General features: G+C 49.2%; 1 protein-coding gene across 7 annotated transcripts in view; it reads right to left on the reverse strand.

The window, feature by feature from the left end:
* Window positions 1-14,279, reverse strand: part of SUSD2 (sushi domain containing 2) — a 384,956-nt gene that overhangs the window by 182,378 nt on the left and 188,299 nt on the right. For all 7 annotated transcript variants that reach the window (XM_063964306.1, XM_063964301.1, XM_063964300.1 and 4 more), the window contains 4 exons: window positions 13,885-14,052; window positions 12,317-12,491; window positions 10,470-10,671; window positions 1,850-1,935 (listed from right to left, as the gene is read on the reverse strand). In XM_063964306.1, coding sequence (XP_063820376.1) covers window positions 1,850-1,935; window positions 10,470-10,671; window positions 12,317-12,491; window positions 13,885-14,052 — 631 coding nt within the window. The remainder of the gene's footprint in view (window positions 1-1,849; window positions 1,936-10,469; window positions 10,672-12,316; window positions 12,492-13,884; window positions 14,053-14,279) is intronic.

Here is a 14,279-nt window from a genome sequence, read left to right on the forward strand (position 1 = left end):
TATACTTTTTAGGGTAGTTTCCAGTCTCCTATCAGCTGGATCCCTGAGGGCGGCCGTATCAGGAGACGGTAACGCCACTTGTTTTGATAAGCGTGTGAGCGCCTTATCCACCCTAGGGGGTGTTTCCCAGCGCGCCCTAACCTCTGGCGGGAAAGGGTATAATGCTAATAACTTTTTTGAAATTAGCACTTTTCTATTTGGGTTAACCCACGCTTCATCACATACATTTAATTCCTCTGATTCAGGAAAAACTACAGGTAGTTTTTTCACCCCCCACATAATACCCCTTTTTGTGGTACTTGCAGTATCAGAGATATGCAAAGCCTCCTTCATTGCCGTGATCATATAACGTGTGGCCCTACTTGAAAATACGTTTGTTTCATCACCGTCGACACTAGATTCAGTGTCTGTGTCTGGGTCTGTGTCGACCGACTGAGGTAAAGGGCGCTTTACAGCCCCTGACGGTGTCTGAGACGCCTGGGCAGGTACTAACTGGTTTGCCGGCCGTCTCATGTCGTCAACTGATTTTTGTAATGTGCTGACATTATCACGTAATTCCATAAACAAAGCCATCCATTCCGGTGTCGACTCCCTGGGGGGTGACATCACCATTATCGGCAATTGCTCTGCCTCCACACCAACATCGTCCTCATACATGTCGACACACACGTACCGACACACAGCAGACACACAGGGAATGCTCTTATCGAAGACAGGACCCCACTAGCCCTTTGGGGAGACAGAGGGAGAGTTTGCCAGCACACACCCAAGCGCTATAATATATATGGGAACAACCTTATATAAGTGTTGTTCCTTATAGCAGCTTAAATATATCAAAATATCGCCAAAAAATGCCCCCCCTCTCTGTTTTACCCTGTTTCTGTAGTGCAGTGCAGGGGAGAGTCCTGGGAGCCTTCCTCACAGCGGAGCTGAGCAGGAAAATGGCGCTGTGTGCTGAGGAGAATAAGCCCCGCCCCCTATTTCGGCGGGCTTTTCTCCCGGAGTTTTAGATATCTGGCATGGGTTAAATACATACATATAGCCTCAATGGCTATATGTGATGTATTCTTTTGCCATAAAGGTATTAAATATTGCTGCCCAGGGCGCCCCCAGCAGCGCCCTGCACCCTCCGTGACCGCTTGGTGTGAAGTGTGTGACAACAATGGCGCACAGCTGCAGTGCTGTGCGCTACCTTCATGAAGACTGAAGAGCCTTCTGCCGCCTGTTTCCGGACCTTCAATCTTCAGCATCTGTAAGGGGGGTCGGCGGCGCGGCTCCGGGACGAACCCCAGGGTGAGACCTGTGTTCCGACTCCCTCTGGAGCTAATGGTGTCCAGTAGCCTAAGAATCCAATCCATCCTGCACGCAAGTGAGTTGAAATTCTCTCCCCTAAGTCCCTCGATGCAGTGAGCCTGTTGCCAGCAGGACTCACTGAAAATAAAAAACCTAAAAACTTTTTCTAAGCAGCTCTTTAGGAGAGCCACCTAGATTGCACCCTGCTCGGACGGGCACAAAAACCTAACTGAGGCTTGGAGGAGGGTCATAGGGGGAGGAGCCAGTACACACCACTTAATCCTAAAGCTTTATTTTTGTGCCCTGTCTCCAGCGGAGCCGCTATTCCCCATGGTCCTGACGGAGTCCCCAGCATCCACTTAGGACGTTAGAGAAATATGAAATACTAAAATATTATAAACTTTTATACGTAGCAATACAATTGTTAGATTTACAGATTTACCATTTAATACAATATTCTACATCAATAAAAAAAAATTACATTGGGATTCAGAAAGCTGTAACCAGAATAGTGAGTTACATGGACTTTGACCAGGGACATAGTAGGCCAACTTACCTGCCATAGATCCCTCTAACACAGTGCACAGCTCCAGGGTGGTAAGTGCACACGCTTCCTGTGTCTATGTCACACCCATAATCTGGCTAAAATATAAAAAGACTGAATTAATTAACATACTTTACTATACTGTGTGGTATATTGTTACATATTTGTATGTGTTAACTGAGCTTTGGGATGTAATTGACAAAAGTGTTATTACAGACTATCGGGTGTATTCAATTGAAGTCGAAACTGCCGTCAAGTCGGAAAGACGGCAGTTTCCAACTTTTTTGTTGTCGAATCAAGATTTATTTTGTCTATTCATTGGAACTGCTGTTTTTCCGACTTGTCAGCAATTCTGACTTGACGGAAAACACGCTGCTCGGCGGATTAGCCGCAGATGCACGCATTTTGTCGAATTAGCAGCCAATTCCGACAGTTTTTTGCCCCGTTTTCGAATATGCTGATCCGACTTAAAAAAAAAGTTGGATCATCATTGACGGAAACGGACAAAACCTGTCAAAAATGCCTGCTAATTGAATACTGCACTGTCGGATCCTCTCCGTCAGAGAGGATCCGACATGCAGTGAATAGACCCGTATGTATATATGTTATACTGTTAATGTAAATGATTAATTTTTTTTTTCTATGTATTCTATGGATTGCCATTTACTTTACCCAAGTGGCTCTTAAAAATGATTACATCTTTACATAATCTCTGTAGAAAAAAGTTAATTGCTAAAGAAATGTATGTTTGTGCATAATGTATATATGATACAGTATATATATATTCCCACTAGACCTTGGAACATGGAAGCAGGGATTCAAATCCATTTACAGAAGCTACAAAAGCATAAGTGAGGTTGGGCGCTAATGTTGGGTGATAAGGTCTGGCTTGCAGTTGGCATTCCAATTCAACCCAAAGTTGATTGACATCTTGAGGCCAGGGCTCTGTGCAGGCCAGCAAACATTTTTCCATAATAAACACATCATACGGTTTTTGATAGATTTCACTTTATACATGGGGGCTTTTTATGCTTAAACATGAAAGTACCTTCCCAAACAGTTGCTACAATACTCTAGTACAGGCATTCCCAAACACGGTCCTCAAGGCACACTAACAGTGCAGGTTTTAGTGATATCCAGGCTGCAGCACAGATGGTTAAATCAAAATAACTGAGGTGCTAATTAAGTCACCTGTGCTAAAGCCTGGATATCACAAAAACCTGCACTGTTAGTGTGCCTTGAGGACCGTGGTTGGGAATGCCTGCTCTAGTAGGACACAAGCTGCTTTTGTAGAGTACACTCAAGTCTTAGAAGGAAAGCAGTCTTTTGTCAGAAAGGTTAAGGGCCGTATTCACGGCCCGATTTGGGGAGAGATGTGTGCTGAGCGAACCGCTCAGCACACATCTCTCCCCCCACTCAGCACAGCGCGATGTGTGCTGAACGTGCGGGGGGAGACGGGGGGGCGCTCATTTCACCCAGCGGGTGAAGTGAGCGACCTGCTAGATTGGCCTGTATGCAGGCCAATCTAGCATCAGCGATAGCGATGTGCGGGGCTGCGCATCGGTATCGCTGTGGGGGGTACACACGGAGTGATCGCTGCTTAAAATCTAAGCAATCTAGTCAGATTGCTTAGGTTTTAAGCAGTGATCGGTCCGTGAGTACCCCCCTTTAGAGATGATTGACATTATGACAGGGTGAGCACTTACTACAGGTTTCCTTTTCACCAGGGGCGTCAGAACGTTTTTAGGTTGGGGGGGGCAAGATATAGTCTCATTTTGGCGCCCCTAAATTGCTGAATCGCTAAAGGCCAGATCCACCTGAAATACACTGAGAAGGCCAGATCCACACTAAGGGGGTCATTCAGATCTGATCGCTGCTGTATGTTTTCACACAGTGGGCAATCAGGTATTAACGGCGCAGTGGCGTTGGACAGCAACAAAGGGTGTCGCTGGTCATCGAGGGGATGATGCGAAAAATCCGTTGGCACGGGCGTTTGCAAGGTGATTGACAGGAAGTGGCAGTTTGTGGGTGGAAACTGACCGTTTACTGGGAGTGTCCGGAAAACTGCAGGTGTGCCCAAGCGTTTTCAGGGAGGGTGTCTGGTGTCAGCTCCGGCCCGATCAGCCTGATGTGATCGCACTATAGGAGTAAGTCATAGGCTGCGCAGAGACTGCACAAAGTGGATTTTAGTGGATTTTAGCAGCTTGGCGTACACATGCAGTCGAACACTTGCACGGCAAATATACACTACCCCTGGAGGTGGCGACTATTTGAACACAGAACAGCAAAATAAGCAGCTCAGCTCTCCCATGCCACTCTAGTTTCCCACCATGTGCCCCATGTAGCAGGGAGAGTAGGTCAAGCACTAGCAGTGACCAGTGCAGTGCTGGCGTCATGGTGACTGATAGTAGTGGCCATGGGAGTTACAGGGAGGGTGAAGGCAGGGACATAGACGGGGAGTTACAGGGAGGGTGAGGGCATGGGCGCTGACAGGGAGTTAGAAGGAGCGTGAGGAGCACTGAGCGGGGAGTTACAGGGAGGGTGAGGGCAGAGATGCTGACGGGGCGTTACATGGTGGGTGAGGCAGGGACACTGATGGGTAGTTACATGGCGGGTGAGGGCAGGGACACAGACGGGTAGTTACAGGGAGGGTGAGGGCATGGGTGCTGACAGGGAGTTCGAAGGAGCATGAGGAGCACTGAGGGTCGAGTTACAGGAAGGATGAGGACTGGGACGCTGAGGGGAGAGTTACAGGGAGGGTGAGAGTAGGGATGCTGAGGGGGGAGTTAGAAGGAGGATGAGTGCACACTGAGGGGGGAGCTACATGGAGGGTGAGGGCAGGGATGCTGACGGGGAGTTACAGGGAGGGTGAGGGCATGGGTGCTGATGGGGTGTTAAAGGGAGGGTCAAGGCAGGGGCACTGAGGGGGGAGTTACAGGGAGGGTAAGGGCAGGGGCACCGAGGATGGACTTACAGGGAGTGAGGGAAGGGGCATATAAAAATAGGTTTATTAGAACAAATGAAATACTCTAAATCCAAGTGTAGATTAAACATTCACATACAGATTATAACATACGGAGAGCCACTACCCCCCCCCCCCCCCCCCCCCGACTGCTGATTACCATATATTTGGAGTGTAAGTAGCGCCTCCTCTTTTCTTTAGGAAGAGGCACATGGGATTCTGTCTGTGTGCTACGGCTATCACTTTGATTTAGAGCAGCCCACTGGGGAGGCGGAGCTCGGGACTCGGAGAGTACCTAGAGCTGCCTGAGATAGTGTGGTCTTCCTGGGCGGGTGAGCGGCACATCTCTTCATGCCGCCATCGCCACTGCTGCTCTGCCTGTGGTAAGTGAGACAGGCTCTGGCAGCAGCGGCAGCAACAGGCAGAACTGTGCGGCTCCCTCAGTAAGGAGGCAGAGAGGGGGGAGCTGCTTTTCATGAGGCATTTCTCAGCAAGGAGGTGTGACAGGGAGATAGAAAGTGTCAGGGAAATAGTGGCTTACAAAAAGACATTGGGTGACAGAAAAATAGTGGGTGACGGTGAGGGAGACAGGGAGATACTAGGTGATGGAGACACTGGGTGAAAGGTAAAGAGGGTGACAGGGAGAGAGAGCTACAGGGAGATAATGGGTGACATGGTGAGGGTGACAGGTGGATAGTGGGTGACATGGTGAGGGTGACAGGTGGATAGTGGGTGACATGGTGTGGGTGACAGGTGGATAGTGGGTGACATAGTGAGGGTGGCAGGTGGATAGTGGGTGACAGGGGAATAGTTGGTGACATGGTGAGGGTGACAGGGGGATAGTGGGTGACATTGTGAGGGTGACAGGTGGATAGTGGGTGACAGTGAGGGTGACAGTTGGATAGTGGGTGACATGGTGAGGGTGACAAGGGGATAGTGGGTGACATGGTGAGGGTGAGAGGTGGATAGTGGGTGACATGCTGAGGGTGACAGGGGGAAAGTGGGTGACATGGTGAGGGTGACGGGGGGATAGTGGGTGACATGGTGAGGGTGACGGGGGGATGGTGGGTGACATGAGGGTGATGGGGGGATAGTGGGTGACATGGTGAGGGTGACGGGGGATAGTGGGTGACAGCGAGGGTGACAGGTGGATAGTGGGTGACATGGAGAGGGTGACGGGGGGATAGTGGGTGACATTGAGGGTGACAGGTGGATAGTGGGTGACATGGTGAGGGTGATGGGGGGGATAGTGGGTGACAGTGAGGGTGACAGGTGGATAGTGGGTGACATGGTGAGTGTGACAGGGGGATAGTGGGTGACAGGGGGATAGTGGGTGACATGGTGAGGGTGAGAGGTGGATAGTGGGTGACATGGTGAGGGTGACAGGGGAATAGTGGGTGACATGGTTAGGGTGACAAGGGGATAGTGGGTGACATGGTGAGGGTGAGAGGTGGATAGTGGGTGACAGTGAAGGTGACAGGGATAGTGGGTGACAGGGGGATAGTGGGTGACATGGTGAGGGTGAGAGGTGTATAGTGGGTGACATGCTGAGGGTGACAGGGGAATAGTGGGTGACATGGTGAGGGTGAGAGGTGGATAGTGGGTGACATGGTGAGGGTGACAGGGGGATAGTGGGTGACATGGTGAGGGTGACAGGGGGATAGTGGGTGACATGGTGAGCGTGACGGGGATAGTGGGTGACATGAGGGTGACGGGGGATAGTGGGTGACATGGTGAGGGTGACGGGGGGATAGTGGGTGACATGGTGAGGGTGACAGGGGGATAGTGGGTGACATGGTGAGGGTGACGGGGGGGATAGTGGGTGACATGGTGAGGGTGACAGGTGGATAGTGGGTATAAGGTGGATAGTGGGTGACATGGTGAGGGTGACAGGGGTATAGTGGGTGACAGGGGGATAGTGGGTGACATTATGAGGGTGAGAGGTGGAAAGTGGGTGACATGCTGAGGGTGACAGGGGAATAGTGGGTGACATGGTGAGGGTGAGAGGTGGATAGTAGGTGACATGGTGAGGGTGACAGGGGGATAGTCTGTGACATGGTGAGGGTGATGGGGGGATAGTGGGTGACATGGTGAGGGTGACGGGGATAGTGGGTGACATGAGGGTGACGGGGGATAGTGGGTGACATGGTGAGGGTGACGGGGGGATAGTGGGTGACATGGTGAGGGTGACAGGGGGATAGTGGGTGACATGGTGAGGGTGATGGGGGGATAGTGGGTGACATGGTGAGGGTGACAGGGGGATAGTGGGTGAAATGAGGGTGACGGGGATAGTGGGTGACATGAGGGTGACGGGGGATAGTGGGTGACATGGTGAGGGTGACGGGGGGGATAGTGGGTGACATGGTGAGGGTGACGGGGGGATAGTGGGTGACATGGTGAGGGTGACAGGGCGATAGTGGGTGACATGGTGAGGGTGACAGGTGGATAGTGGTTGACATGGTGAGGGTGACAGGGGGATAGTGGGTGACATGGTGAGGGTGATGGGGGGATAGTGGGTGACATGGTGAGGGTGACGGGGATAGTGGGTGAAATGAGGGTGACGGGGATAGTGGGTGACATGAGGGTGACGGGGGATAGTGGGTGACATGGTGAGGGTGACGGGGGGATAGTGGGTGACATGGTGAGGGTGACAGGGGGATAGTGGGTGACATGGTGAGGGTGTCAGGGGGATAGTGAATGATAGGGCACAGCCAGCCTCCTAACCCCCCCCCCCCCCCCCCCACACACTGCACGGTGACAGGGGCAGGGGATGCCTCCCTGCAGCACTGACAGACTCCTCCCCCACCCCCCCCACCCTTTCACAGAGCACAGAGGATGCCTCCAGTGGCACAGCCAGCCTCCTCTACCCCTAGTCACAGGGGATGCTTCCAGCGGCGTCTAAGGCAGCTTCCTCCCCCTCCCCCGCTGTCACAGGGGATGATGCCTCCAGCCGTATCTTCCCTCTCTCCCCCACGCTGTCCCCGGGGATAACTCCAGCCGCACAGTCCACAGCCAGCCTCCTCACCCTCTCCGTTCCCGCTCACCTGTCCGGCTCCAGGCTCAGTAGATCCGCCATCGGCTGCATCCATCGCGCGCGGAGAGATCCCCTCCTCCCTCAAGCTGACGGCCGGGATGCTCGCACCTCGCAGAGCAGAACTCAAGGAGGCGGAGCTCCTCTTGCTGCAGGGATGCTGCTGCTGCTGTGTGACGCGCAGCGGCAGCTATAACAAACAAAAAAATGCCTGAAAATGACGGGGGAGGGGTCCGCACTGGGCGCGGGACGTTCACTACACGGAGCGGAGGATGTAATGTGCGGTCTTTCACCTGACCGCACATCGCTCCTCCGCTCCTCCTCTTATCCTGATCGGCGCCTCTCTATGTTTGGGGGGGGGGGGGGCGAGCTGCCCCCTTGCCCCCCCAGTTCCGACGCCTCTGCTTTTCACCACCCCAGCCTGTCACAGCATATGCGGGGAAGGCTCCAAACGTTTCATTGCCAAGCAATTGCAGCTATCAGCCTAGGCTACGAGGGAGATTTTCTCATTTAATTATTTTTTGTTGCTAATAAAATGTCATTCATTATCACTAAAGGAAGACAGTGAATGGTGTCTCCAGTATGTAACCACAAAACAATAAGCTTAAAGCCTTCTGTAATGCTCTTAAAAGTATCTTCATGCGGATTTACTTATATGTTTGTTTATTTTGAATTACATGTACAGCAACATATGTACAACTCAAAGTAGAATACATAAAATGTATATATTTACACTACACTATTTCCATGTTTTTAAAGTACATATGCCACCTTTAGACACAGGCATCGGACCACATACAAGAACATCGGACTTCTGAGTAATCAAATTCTTCTTTACAATTCTGGGGCCAGTAAAACTGTGTTCAAGGACGCAGCCAATGTCCTCAGTACACCCAGAAAACAGGACTCACACATTCCCTGTTTTCTGAAGCGCTGGCCATTGACGTCCATCCCCTGCACCCAATCAGCCCCACCATGTCAATTATGCTGCATCTTCGTCGCATAAACAGATTTGCACTTGCGCGGTACACATCCTGCGCTTGCACAGATCTCCTTACATCAAAGATGTAGGTAAACCGGATTTGCGTACATCTAGAAATTAGGCCCACTGTTCCTATTTTCATTACACACACACTACAGTGTAACAATTCTCATGGCATTTTCCATTTCAGATTTATGATTACATAATATGTATATGTAGAAAACCTGTTTTATTTTATGTAGGCTGTTATACTTAGTTGTAACAAGAATTTACATGGCATGAAAATGTAAAGGGGTTGGCGTAAGATAGATAATAGTTATCATTGAGCAATTTTTCATTTAAGGTGGAAACTGTTTACACCCTTCTTATATAGTGTTGCTTATTTACCAAGGAATATTAAATCACTTCATGTTTATGCTAGTCTAGTTTCATGCATTAAAGTGGTTGCCACCTAAATCCTCTATGAGATAAGTGCTGCTGTTCAGTCAGGTGCACCTTCCAGTATTCAAAGCTTGGTGAATCTCACACTAGCTGAGTGCACACTCATTTGCAAGAAGCCATTACAATTGGTTCCTGACACCAGTGTTTCTAGACAGAGATAATCATTCTAGAACCATGTGTTGTTATGGTAGGTTGCCAGTGCACACTACAGGGTGGTAATACTCTGTAAGGGTACTGGCTGGTGATACTCTGGTGGGCACAGACTGGTGGAGTGTGCATTGCAATGTAATGGACTAAGGGGGTCATTCCGAGTTGTTTGCTAGCAGATTTCGGTCGCTGCGCAGCGATCAGGCAAAAAATTGGCACTTCTGCGCATGCGGCGAAAATGCGCACGCGCGTCGTACTATTACAATGAACTATGTAGTTTCACACAAGGACCAGTGAAGCTTTTCAGTCGCACTGCTGGCCGCAGAGTGATTGACAGGAAGAGGGCGTTTCTGGGTGTCAACTGACCGTTTTCAGGGAGTGTTCGAAAAAACGCAGGCGTGCCAGGAAAAACGCAGGCGTGGCTGGGCGAACGCAGAGCATGTTTGTGACGTCAAAACAGGAACTGAAAAGTCTGAAGTGATCGCAAGCACTGAGTAGGTCTGGAGCTACTCTGAAATTGCACAAAATAATTTTGTAGCCGCTCTGCGATCCTTTCGCTCGCACTTCTGCTAAGCTAAAATACACTCCCAGTGGGAGGCGGCATAGTGTTTGCACGTCTGCTAAAACTGCTAGCGAGCGAACAACTCGGAATGACCCCCTAAGGTAGGGAATAATATGATGGCTATTTAAGCTGTATCATTTCAAACTACATATAATATACAGAGAAAATATCCTTTGAATCCCACTTTCCCAATGGATATGGACTAGAACTAAAGAGCAAACATTTCTCCAGTAGCAAAGGACAAAGGGGTACAGTATATTCATGAATCAGTGAAAAAAGTGGAGAAGTGAGCCAGTGGAGAAGTTGCCCATGCCAACCAATCAGCTTTTAAGTAACATTTATCAAGTGCTTTCTATAAAATTATACGTAGCAGCTGATTGGTTGCCATGGGCAACTTCTCCACTTTTTTCACGGCTTCATGAATCGACCCCTACCATTGTAAAACTACCGTTTTGTGCACTTGTGGAGAAGTAGTCACAGGGTTGATTTATTTCAGAAGCAACCTACATGAAATCTGCCAGTGTCTGCTCTGGACTGTGCCAATGTGCATGGGCAATCGATGATCTCTGAGAGAAAGTTAGGAAGCTCTTTGTCACTTTGATACCAATTTATACATTTATCGTGTGCCCAGCTGGCGGAGTCCCTTCGAAAGTCTTGACTTAGGTGCCACGCCATGGCGTGATCCACGCTCCATAATGAATGGACATTCCTGCAGAGAATAAACTACTGTGATCACAAATACACCAGCAGTTAATTATACTATTTTAATGGCTCATACTTGCCTACTTTACTATGTATTACAGAATATGTACTGTATATCCGCTATTAATGACCCCCACCCCAGTAATGACTGACAGATGCAATATTACAAATACACAGTAAGAAATTTATCAAAATCAGTGCTCAACTACAAAATGCAAAAAGAGCAAATAAGCAGCCACAGGAAAGATTGGGCCTGATTCACCGCGGTACCCAGGAGGGATCACTGTATATGCATAAGCTTCAATGCGCATCCTTTGTATTAAGACAACCACAGGCAGCTTTTGTGATCCATTGAAGATGCAGCATTGGATCACCATCAAGCATATCGGCAGAGCCATCGGAAGTCTGAGAAACCCTAAGGTGTTACAGACTGTCCGCCAAAACTTACCTGCCAAAGCCAGTGCACTGGCTTTAGCGCCGCCAAAATGGAAGCAACATGCCTCAATTTTGAGAAATGCTCCCCGTATCCTCCCCCAAGCACCTGCAGCATGTCACTCATGCTGCTGTGTCCAAGACACCGCGACTGGGGTCGCAGTAGCATTGCAGCACATGCAGCACATGCGCACTGTGGCCCCAGAGCATGCGCTCCCAAAACCATCAGTCAATTGTGACCAAATCGGAACTGCGTGCAGCCATGAATTACGCCTATTGTTCCATAGGGCAAACTCATGCTCACCAAGGGTCTGACTCAGAGGCCTGCTGCAGTCGTATTTGCATCTTTATGCTAATACAGAGATGATCACTGGTTGTAGCACTAATCCATCAATGTGTGTAGTAAGACACACCATCAGTCGCACCATGGAATACTGCACCAGCCCTGTGGAACATGGGTGTCTGTATCAATGCAACGTCATCTTTAGAATCAGCCACATTTGGCTATCCACCCCACCCAGAAGCACCCGCCACAATTGCATCTCTCTGCATACAATTTCTACATGCATCTTAGGACAGCAACGATCAGTTTGCTTGAACAGTGCAACTCAGACATATGTGCAGACTGAAAACATTGTCTGCTTGCGTGCGGCATCGACACAACCTGCACCTTTAAATTACGCCCTCAGATACCGACACGTTACACTTCAACACACTGACAGTGGAACTGTACATTAAGGGCCTGATTCGGATGTGAATGTTGCTGCAATTTAGTCGCAAATGACTTTTTTCTTTTGTGCACCGGAGCCGCAGTGCGCATTTGCCGTGATGGTGCTGCAGCTCCGGACGCCGTGAGCTCTTAGCTACAGCGGAATTGCAGACTGCAGGCTTGTGGGGGCAGTGATGGAGAGCGGCTTACAAAGCGGAGCTTTTGGCACCTTTTTCGGAGTGTGCCGATGCTAGCGACTGCATCTACCAACGCAGACTCACTGGCATTGGCAGCTTAGCTGTGGTGGACATTCTAAGCAACCTTAGAGTGTGCTCAGACGGGATGCGGTTATGTGACCGGTGGCAGGAGACTTCATTCACCCCTTTATCAGGCCCAATGCTGCCTGTGGCTGCTTTATTTCATGTGTAGCTTCTTATGTGTATTAAACGAATCTCTACACTAGAATTATATAGACACAGCAATAATACTGTATTACAGACATAGATCTTACATCTCCCCATCGGCATACTGCTGAGGTACAATCCTCAGGCTTCCAATTTCAAAGATATTATATTCATCTTCTGCAGGCTTAGGTGAGAAAGTGTAAGTCCCATCATTGGCATGCTGATGTACCAGTGTATACAGATACTTCCAGGAACCTGTCCAAGAACTAGTATAAGGAGCTCCTGGGTAGTTATAGAAAAGAAAAAATACATATAAACATAGAAACACTAAATTATATTTTTTTAAATGTACAGTATATATATTTAAGTTTTTTTCTGGAAGTAAGAAAACTACTTTAATCGAATAAAAATGTAGCAATCATGGCCAAGCTCCGCAATTTAAGGATACAGTGTATTTTCCAATGTGTCCACAGCAAAGAGTTAGGCCACGTCACCTTCTTACACCCACCATAATATCACTGTTTGATAGCTCAATTTTTCTAGTCAGCAATTCCAGGTTATTGGTCCCATTCTAGCTCGGATGCAAAGTAGCTGCAATGGTGGATTGCAACGGCAGCCAGATTTATGCCCATTGCATTGATGGAGAGATTTGGCAACTATTTTATGCCCCGTCATGATTGCATGCTCAGTCAATTGCTATTTGTAGCACATTCAGCTTTTTTTTGTTGCAGCGGTGCGATCGGGTCTGAACTGCACATGCGTATGCACCGCAATGCGCAGGCGCGTCGGCCGCCAGCGGCAGGGATTACCGGACAGTGACGGAATCTACAAAGAAAGCAATTGCACCAGCGATCACAAGAAGATTGACAGGAAGAGGCTGTTTGTGGGTGTCAACTGACCGTTTTAAAGGAATGTCCGGGCGAACGTAGGCGTGTCCAGCCGTTTCAAGGGAGGGTTCCTGACATAGTCCTGAGCTGTGCAGAGACTGCACAAACTTTTGTTTGTGCAGCTCTCTGCACAAGCGATCGCATTCCTGCAAAGCATTTACCCCCTCCCCCCGTAGGTGGCAACTACCAGATCACTGCAAAAAACCGCCTGCGTGCAATCAGGTCTGATTGACCCTTATAGTACAGTCATGAAAAAGGTAAGTACACTATGCTGAAAAAATAAATAACTATTCAGAACCGTATTCAGAAATGGACGCGGATCGCTGCATAAGCAGCCAGATCTGCGTCCAACTCCTCATATGCTGAGGGCCTCCCAAAACAGGTCAAGGCCGCCCAGCATGTGTGACGGGCTGCCTCCCGATGCATCGAATTAAGTTTGACCCCTGGCAGCGCAGCCTGGCTGTGCTATCAGGCGGTAAGCTGACATTTTTTTTAATCGGGGCGGCTAAAAGTGACATCATGCTGCCGCCTCGAAAACGCTCCTGGCCCACCCCCATTCGGCCCGCCACATCCCCCCAACGCCGTGTCACTGCCCCGTGAACACCTGCCGCCACCAACCATCTTGTGGCCGAATCCTTCCTGGATGCGGCCGCAAGGAGAAGGGTCATGCACGCGCATTGCGGCCAGTGTGCATGTGCAGACCAGATGGACACGGCCAATGCTTACGGACACGAGGCTGCGTCCATCTCTGAATCAGCCCCTCAGTACGAACAACTCTGACATTTTACCTGTTTCCTGGTAACCCCAGACTTCAATCTTGACCGAGTTCTCTTTGAATGTATTTGGATCCCATGTAACAGTCAGTGTGCCCGCGGTATTTGGTGTGCCATAGTACTGCCATTTGGTCTCATTAACTAGAGTGCATTTTTCAGAATCTGACACCTTCCCAGGGTGCACTGGATTTAAAAAAAAAAAGGAAAAAAAACACAAAGAATAAAAGATCACTCTGAATCAGAATGTGCATTGCAAAGCAACAAACATAAATGGATCTTATGACTATCCTTACTGGCACAATCTATGGATGACATCTGCAAAAACCAGCACTGAAAGATATGGTGTTACAGTACCTAGAGCAACCAGCAAATCACCCATTGGATTTAATTTTGTTTTGTAAATGACAGAC

Source organism: Pseudophryne corroboree, chromosome 1, assembly GCF_028390025.1.
Source record: "Pseudophryne corroboree isolate aPseCor3 chromosome 1, aPseCor3.hap2, whole genome shotgun sequence".
Lineage (NCBI taxonomy): Eukaryota > Metazoa > Chordata > Amphibia > Anura > Myobatrachidae > Pseudophryne > Pseudophryne corroboree.